Source organism: Schistocerca gregaria, chromosome 1, assembly GCF_023897955.1.
Source record: "Schistocerca gregaria isolate iqSchGreg1 chromosome 1, iqSchGreg1.2, whole genome shotgun sequence".
NCBI classification, from domain to species: Eukaryota; Metazoa; Arthropoda; class Insecta; order Orthoptera; family Acrididae; genus Schistocerca; species Schistocerca gregaria.
The window spans coordinates 903,202,230-903,211,343 of NC_064920.1; the positions used below are offsets into that span (position 1 = coordinate 903,202,230).

General features: G+C 42.2%; 1 protein-coding gene across 1 annotated transcript in view; it reads left to right on the top strand.

Annotated features, from left to right (window-relative positions):
• Positions 1–8,563, top strand: part of LOC126274609 (superoxide dismutase [Cu-Zn]-like) — a 179,472-nt gene extending 170,909 nt beyond the window's left edge. The window contains exon 4 of the mRNA XM_049977128.1: positions 7,337–8,563. Coding sequence (XP_049833085.1) covers positions 7,337–7,624 — 288 coding nt within the window. The 3' untranslated portion in view covers positions 7,625–8,563. The remainder of the gene's footprint in view (positions 1–7,336) is intronic.
• Positions 8,564–9,114: the final 551 nt, after the last annotated feature.

Consider the following 9,114-nt stretch of genomic DNA (forward strand, 5'->3'; position numbering starts at 1 on the left):
GCTGAACATGTAACTCTCAGGTAACACTGCAGACATCCTATGCACCTTAGTTTTCGAACCATGGTAAACACGACCCACATTTGCACATCCTCTGACGAGGGGAACTATGAAGTCGTTTTGAAACGACCCCTTAGAAAAATTATACAAGACTGTGCTTAAACTGACACACAATATTTTTTAGCGCAACGCAGTCTGACTTTCAATAATCCTTACAAAAGAATGGCCCTGACTAACATTAACCTATACCTTTCACAAATCACTTACCTCACAAAAATCTTCGTTACTCGAAGTACTGCAATCCAGCGAGCGCCACTACTGCCAGCTAAATAAAAGATTCAAACTACTGAAGGCACTAACTACTGATAGGCATAGTTAGCAAATGAAAGATTTTAACAGAGAACAAACAACGTATTTACCTTAATAGTGTTCAAAAGTCATAATGTATATAGCAGTTCATGACATCCAGTCTTACGAATTTCAAAACTCCACCATCTCTCCCCCCACATCCACCACTGCTGGCGACTCACCTTCAACTGCGCAACGCTACGCGTTGTTCACTTCCATCTGCCCAACGCTACAATGGCGAGTATTATAACAATGCCAACCAGCCACAGACTACACACAGCACAGCCAGTGATCTTCATACAGAGCGCTACGTGGCGCTACCAATAAAAAAATCCTAAACAGCCTACTTACAATTTGTTTCGAGTTGCCGTTTTACTTTCCTGAGTTAATTCACGTAGTCAGCTAGTTTAACTAAAGAAGCGCTTAGGCAAGGGATCTGGTGCTTGTAAGTTCTTTTCTGTGTCCTTCTTTTAATCTGTTGACTAATTGGCGATTTACGAGGGGGTGGCTAATTCCATTCACCAGTTTAAAGTTATTATTGTGTATGTTTGATGATTTATTTGACACTTTGTGCACTTTATTATTTGTATTGCCTCTTCAGTGGTTTGAATTAAGTTAATGCATCTTAGTAATAAACAGGATTTTATTGTGGCCTTCAGCTTCATTTCAAAGTTTGATGAAACCCTTTCTCATAATATCTATATTAGCTACAGTATCCGTATTTCAGGTTTAATTGGTCACGCCTGTTTAAATTCAGATATTCACTAGTTCCAATTGCGTGATTTTGTCTTATTGGTTCAAATGGGGCTTAACATCTGAGGCCATCAGTCACTGTCACTGCGCTTACTGGTGCAGGCATTATCACGTTAAATTTTTTCAAAGTGGTTCAAATGGCTCTGAGCACTATGGGACTTAACTGCTGTGGTCATCAGTCCCCTATAACTTAGAACTACTTAAACCTAACTAACCTAAGGACATCACACAGATCCATGCCCGTGGCAGGATTCGAACCTGCGACCGTAGCGGTCGCGCGGTTCGACTGTAGCGCCTAGAACCGCTCGGCAACTACTGCCGGCGCTTTTGTCTTATTATCTCAAACGATCCTATGGAGAGCAGTCTGTTCACTGTGTAGATCACTGGGTTCAGATCTTGTTTGTTCAAAATGTTCAAGAACCACCGCTAGTTGTTTATAGAAATTTCGTGAAATGTGCAAAAAAAAAAAGTTCAAATGTGTGTGAAATCTTATGAGACTTAGCTGCTAAGGTCATCAGTCCCTAAGCATACACACTACATAACCCAAATTATCCTAAGGACAAACACACACACCCATGCCCGAGGGAGGACTCGAACCTCCGCTGGGCCCAGCCGCACAGTCTATGACTATCTCGTTAGTATCTCAGAGGTTTGCTTAAGGGGCTCTGGGCGGTTTGAAATCTTGAAATTTTGAATTTTTGTTTTCTTTTATTGACCTCAACCTACGGAATTTCTCCTAGCCAATAACATTAAATGCATATATATTATTGTCTTCTTTCTGGTTAATTCATTCACTGAAGCAAAACAGTGTTTGTGCGTGACCATGTACATTTGTCACTTCTCACGCTGAAATTTAAATTTTTTGGGCACCCGCGTCTGAGGGTGATTATTTAAGAGATAGAGATTTAAAAGCTTTCAAAACAGTTGGGGGAGCCATATGGAAAAAAAATGTAAGTTATCACTAAACTGGAATGCACAGGTCATGTACAAAAGCGGCTGGCCGCAGTGGCCGAACGGTTCTAGGAGCTTCAGTCCGGAACCGCGTGACTGCTACGGTCGCAGGTTCGAATCCTGCCTCGGGCATGGATGTGTGTGATGTCCTTAGGTTAGTTACGTTTAAATAGTTCTGAAGTTCTAGGGGACTGATGACCTGAGATGTTAAGTCCCATAGTGCTCAGAGCCAGTTGAGCCATTTGTACAAAAGCGGATCGGTAAGAGGCTGCAACGACTCAAAACTGCATAAAGGGAAGGAAATTGTCAGATGATTAGATGGTAACATAGACTTACAGAATCTGCCATAGATAAAATTGAAAATTATAATGGCATTCCCATCAGCCAAAATGTTAGAAGTAGCGTAGAAGATATGAGAAAAGCTGTATGGACAGTTTTGTTTCACTTGTTTTCAGCAGGTGATAAACCTTTCCATGACCTGTGCCCTCAAGGTAGTGATTCGTGGTGCAAATACAGGGTCCGGCTATAAAACCTCCCTCAGTTTTTCTGTGACAACCTATAAAAATAAGTATAATAGAGAAAAATTACTTTTATTTGTGAAATATGTATATTTTACCATTTTGGTTTATTTGGTTTTAAAAATTATATCTGCTAAATGACGTCCTCCATTGTTGACACATTGACGAAGTCTATCCCGAAAGTTCTCAACACATCTTTGTGTCATTTCTCTTGGAATGGCTCCCACATCTTGGGTAATGTCCTCTTTCAGTGCCTGCAGTGTTGTGGGACGATGTTTGTACACTAGAGCCTTTCAGTGTCCCCAACGAAAAAAAATCACAAAGCGATAACACAGGCGACCTTGAGGGCCAGGCGACGTCTCCTCACACAAAGAGACAAGATGACCAGGAACCAGCTCGCGCAACATTTCTATAGAACACCGAGAGGTGAGGTATGTTGCTCAGTCTTGTTGGAACAACACTTCTTGATCTTCCTGATCTGCTACAAACTGGTTTAGCCTACGTTAGAGCAAGGTCTTTAGCGTGTGACAATAACGGTTAGAATTATTCGAGATTATACGGTCCACACACGAAACATTCAGCAACGGCGCACCAAACCGTCACGTGAGGAGTGTATACTGGCCGCTTATAAATTTCACGAGGTTTTTCTGTAGCCAAGTAGTGCAAATTGTGCTTGTTTACACTTCCTGATAGGGGGAAATGCGTCTCGTCCGAAGAAATAAACAAAGCGCCAGGTGAAATGTTATGAAGAATTTCCTCACACGAACCTCTGGGAGTTTCAGTCTCTTTCACTTAGTTCCTGGGTAACCATCACTTTTGAGGGGTGCGTATGATGTTCTCTATGAAGAATTATTCTTACATTCCTATCAGATAATCCCAGGGCAGCTTCACGTTTTAAGTGCTGAACGCGTTGGTGATTGTTGCACAGATACTCTTACACGCGCCACATTTCCAGCGTTGTTGCAGATCGAGGACGGACAGTAGGTTTCCTTTTCAGTGATGAACTTGTCTTTCTAAAGTCTGTCTCCCACAGTTGAATAGTTTTCCCATCCGGGACACGATCATGTCGGCCAAATTCGAATCGTCTCCGAAACGATCGCAGAGTACTAATCACAGAACCAGCGTTACGAATAAATTCCTCCACAACAAACGCACGAGGCTCACCAAGCCACGCCATGGCGCACACTGAAAATCGCACGTACACCGCTCTTAAACAAAACACACTCCACATCAGTATCCTCACAACAACTCGCACTGCGGCTACGGCAAATGCGGGGTTTTTTATTGGCGGACTCTGTACAACAGAGCACAGCAAAATGGCGAGAAATTTATTCACAAACTAGCTACACGTTTTATCATAGTGAAGGTCTTGATACAAACGTTCAGAGATTTATCAGGCGTTATACATTGAGGAACGTCTGCATGGCTGCACCCAGAATCCTAACGAATCCATCACCAGCGTAGCTTGGGCCAGAACTGCCAAGACTGTGTATGTCAATTAGTGGTGTCTTTGATGCAGCAGCGTTGTTCAATAAGGAAATGTTGTAGGATGTGAAGTCCTGAAAAACTGCTAAAAACTGTTGGTCATTTCACACTGAATCAAATGTTAAATTTAGAGAAAGACTTAAGGCTTAAGAGAGCGCTGTTAGAGACTTTGAAACAAAGGCAAGACGGCACAGACGAGCATGGAAAATAGAACTGCAAGATGAGATGGAAGAGGTTGTATACACCCCATCATATGGAGCTGGGCTGTACAGACAATTTGAAAGGCTGTTTCACGTAAGCTGTAGTTTTAAGAATAAAATATACTTTTTCCCAGCTTATACTTGCCAGAATTGGCTGAAAATTGCAGGGTAAGATCATTGGAGTATTGTGAATATCTTTACATAGGAATTTCCTTATTTTATAAATCTCAAAATTGTTAAAGCCTTACATACACTGAGAGAAAATAAATCTCAACACAAAGACATAAACACAAGTTGGCAGGCGTGTTTCTACATCTGAAAGATGATGTTTAGGACAGCGGAATCGCATTCGGGAGGACGACGGTTCAATCTTTCGTCTGGACATCCTGGTTTAGGTATTCCTTGATTTCCCTAAATCGCTTCAGGCAAATGCCGGGATGGTTCCTGTGCAAGGGTACGGCCGCCTCCTTTCCCAGCCTTCCCTATTCTGATGGGACAGATGACCTCGCTGATTGCTCCCCTCTCCCTAATTCAATTAAAGATGACGTCTCTTCAAATTTCGAGGTAGTCATGTAAGAGTGTGCCAGTAGTGGCACATGAAGATGCAAACGGGATTTGCTTGAAATACACGCTCTACCGGTGATGAGAATTCTACATCTACATCTACATCCATACTCCGCAAGCCACCTGACTGTGTATGGCGGAGGGTACCTTGAGTACCTCTATCGGTTCTCCCTTCTATTCCAGTCTCGTATTGTTCGTGGAAAGAAGGACTGGCGGTATGCTTCTGTGTGGGCTCTAATCTCTCTGATTTTATCCTCATGGTCTCTTCGCGAGATATACGTAGGAGGGAGCAATATACTGCTTGACTCTCGGCGAAGGTATGATCCTGTACCGAAGCTTCCTGCTCTCCGTTGGATCCTCTCTATCTCTTCTATCAACCCTATCTGGTACGGATCCCACACTGCTGGGCAGTATTCAAGCAGTGGGCGAACAAGCGTACTGTAACCTACTTCCTTTGTTTTCAGATTGCATTTCCTTAGGATTCTTCCGATGAATCTCAGTCTGGCATCTGCTTTACCGACGATCAACTTTATATGATCATTTCATTTTAAATCACTCCTAAAGCGTAATCCCAGATAATTTATGGAATTAACTGCTTCCACTTGCTGACCTGCTATATTGTAGCTAAATGATAAAGGATCTTTCTTTCTATGTATTCGCAGCACATTACACTTGTCTAAATTGAGATTCAATTGTCATTCCATGCACCATGCGTCAATTCGCTGCAGATCCTCCTGCATTTCAGTACAATTTTCCATTGTTACAGCCTCTCGATATACCACAGAATCATTCGCATAAATCCTCAGTGAACTTCCGATGTCATCCATCAGGTCATTTATATATATTGTGAATAGCAACAGTCCTACGACACTCCCCTGCAGCACACCTGAAATCACTCTTACTTCGGAAGACTTCTCTCTATAGAGAATGACATGTTGCGTTCTGTCATCTAGGAACTCTTCAATCCAACCACACAATTGGTCTTATAGTGCATATGCTCATACTTTGTTCATTAAACGACTGTGGGGAACTGGTGTAGACCCTGTTTTATTTTCATGCGCACTTTTTTTTACAAAAATAATAATTATCTTTAGTAAATACTTCCAGAAATCCCTCCATTGAAGTAGCTAGACGTGTTGCGGCACGGTACGTCACTTTTTACTGCCCTGCCAGTGTGCAGCAATGTAATTTGTCTAGCTAAAAACTGTAGTAGAAAGTACTAGACCACTACTGTCTATTGCAGGTCGCAACATACATAGAATTGTCCGGTAAACGGGATGTGGCTAGCTACTGAAATAAAAGTTTTAACTTGGCAATGTAAATTTTCAGGTGTATTTTTACGATAAAGATCACAGTTAATACTGCTAAGTCCGTACTAAGTGGCTACACAATGTAAAGTTCCCACGCACACCACAATCACACACGTAGCCAGTTTATGGTATTTACACCCGTTACCGAAGTTAATAGAGTTCATCGGAACGTTTAGTTATGAAAATGCTCACTCAAATGTTGTGCTCTGTGCTCTACACGTAATACTTGTTCCAGTCTTAGATCGCACAACACTCCACGCGGTTTTAACTAACAGTCAAAAGCAATAATTTTGATATTCCGTCCGAAATTCCACACGACTTCCACTATACCGTTCACATAAATACACTTTGTACTGCTTCGCGAACTCGTAATTAGCATTTTTCCGCGATTTTACAGTACTTTCGTCGGAGCTGCTTTCAATGAGATGTTACTAGTTCGAGCCCTCAGTCCCGACCCCGCTAGATCACACATAGATTGGCGCGAGCCTGCATTTTTCTGATTGGCTGATATCACAAACATCAAATCAGGTTGCAGTATTATCCCATGCTAACCCGCACTTTACTTCAATGACCAATCATAGTGAAACATTTCTTTCTATGGCAATTGCTAAATAAATAAATTTAGAAAAGTATCAAATATAAAATTACTCCTTCTGAAATTACCGATTAATTTGTATTCTACTCACGATATATTAATACCATAAACTGACTGCACATTTAATTATAGTAAATTCCCTGTATAGTTTAACTGGTACTTCGTGAATAAACAAAACAATTTTCATTTACTTCTGTTCTTCTTCACTCATACAACACTCACACTGCTAATTACTACACATATAAAACAATTACAACTACGCAAATGCATTAAATATTAATCAAACATAACTTTACAACATTGTTTTGACTATGACTGCTAGCACTGTCCCCAACTACGTGCAGCTCTGTAACTCAGGTCCATGTCAGCTGGTGACATCTGTCGATGACTCATGCCTATAACGATATCGTCCTAACAAGTGATAGGTGCGATTCGAAGGCTCTATGCCTCAGTATGTAGCCTACAAGTCACATCCTTTTTCAGATTTCTATTCCCAACAGGCTATGAGAAAGCAAACGTTGCTGCCCGGAGCCCCTTACCGCTCGACTGTAGTCTCACCGAGACTCTGTTTTTACATAATCTAGGGAGAGCTCCAGTGTTGCGGCGTCTGCGCAGGTGTCTGCGGAACCGGGCGTTTTGGCCGACCTGGGCGGGGTGGTGGCCGGTGACGGCGGCGCGGCGGCGGTGAACCTGCTCGTGCCGGTCATCTCCCTGACGGGGCCGCACGGCGTCGCCGGCCGCGGTCTGCTGCTGAGGAAGGAGCCGCCGGGAGCCGCCGCCATCTGCGGCACCGTCGCCTACAGCCGGCCCGCCCAGCCCAGACACCCCCACCCCCACCCCCACCAGCCCCACGGGCAGGGAGACGAAGCCTCGCAGGACAACGCCGAGGAGCTCGCCGCCTGACCTGCACGCCCACCGCGGCAACTTTCGCTCGGTGCACAGCGCTTCGTCATCCTTCTCTAATGACACACATCAACGTCATCCTAGTGGACATATCCTCTTGACTAGTAACAGGGCCCCACAAGTTAATGCCAAAGGCCTCGGTTACCACGAATAGTACAGCAACTCGCACTCGGTGCACTGTGCTTCGTCATGCTTATCTAATAGCTCACGGGTACACCAGTAACAGAATTATACCAGCTGGCATGATAATGGACATATCACCTCGACTGAGGAATTCCCACAAGATAACGCCACCTGAGCACCACATGCACATAGCAACTGACACTTCAGTTCTTCGACATCCGTGTGTAATGGTTCACTGATACCTAAACAACAAAATTATGCCAGCTATTGTAATGGGCACATCCTTTTGAATGACGAAGACGACCCACAAGATAACGCCGAAGACCTCATCATCCGATTACCACACCTAGTACAACAAGTCACACGCTGTGATAGTGCTTCCTCATACTTATATAATGGTCCATTAGACACTAACAACGGAATTAAATCAGTTAGTATCATGATAGGAATATTCTCTCGATTTCATTGCATTGTCGAAAGTGAGATCGTTGTTGAAATACGAGTACCAAGCCTACTTGTCTACCATGTATTCTAAGATAGTAATGACGGGACACCAATTTTACGACAGCGAGAACTGTTCAGCCACTGAGCAACATGAACGCCTGTCATAATACAAATCACTAGTTTCTGTCCTCCAGTGTTTATGTACCTAGATTTTGTTGAATCATCGTAATTACAAGATGAGAAGGCACCTTACTAATATATATTACTTAGTTGATTGGCGGTTGAAATCTGTAACTGTAAGATATCCATGATAAATTCTATGCAATTATTAGGTGATGACTGAATAAATAAATAAATGAATAAATAAAATAATCTAATGTCTGATTTTTAGGCAACTGCAAAGGTTTATATAAAACATTGACAAAAAGAGGCAAGAGTGGAATAGTCTTTTGGTACAAAGTATTAATCAAGAACAGCCTTGAATTTGCTGTATGCCATTTAGCCTTATCTAGTTTAAAATGACCGTAGTAAATCTACCAGACAAGTTACTAGGTTGAAAAAAAGCTTACTCAGTTATACTAAGCAGTTTTATTCGTTCTGTAAGAAAACACGGTATAGTAATTGAGTGAAAATGTTACTCTGCCAACAACTGAGCTTTTCAGTTTTTGATATCGCTACAGAGGATAAGCAATATCCTCCGTTATTAAATGTAAATACTTTTTAATGGAATAATTGTATTCAGCAACTGTGTTAAAGAATAACGATTGTATAGGTCACGTACAAGGATGTAAGCTAACTCCGAAACAGTTTACCTCAGACAGTATCTTGAAATTACTGTCAAGAAAAACTTCGTAACTGGCAGAAAATCTTTCACACACCCACATTATTTTTTGTTATCTTTCGCAGGAACAAAATATTTCCAT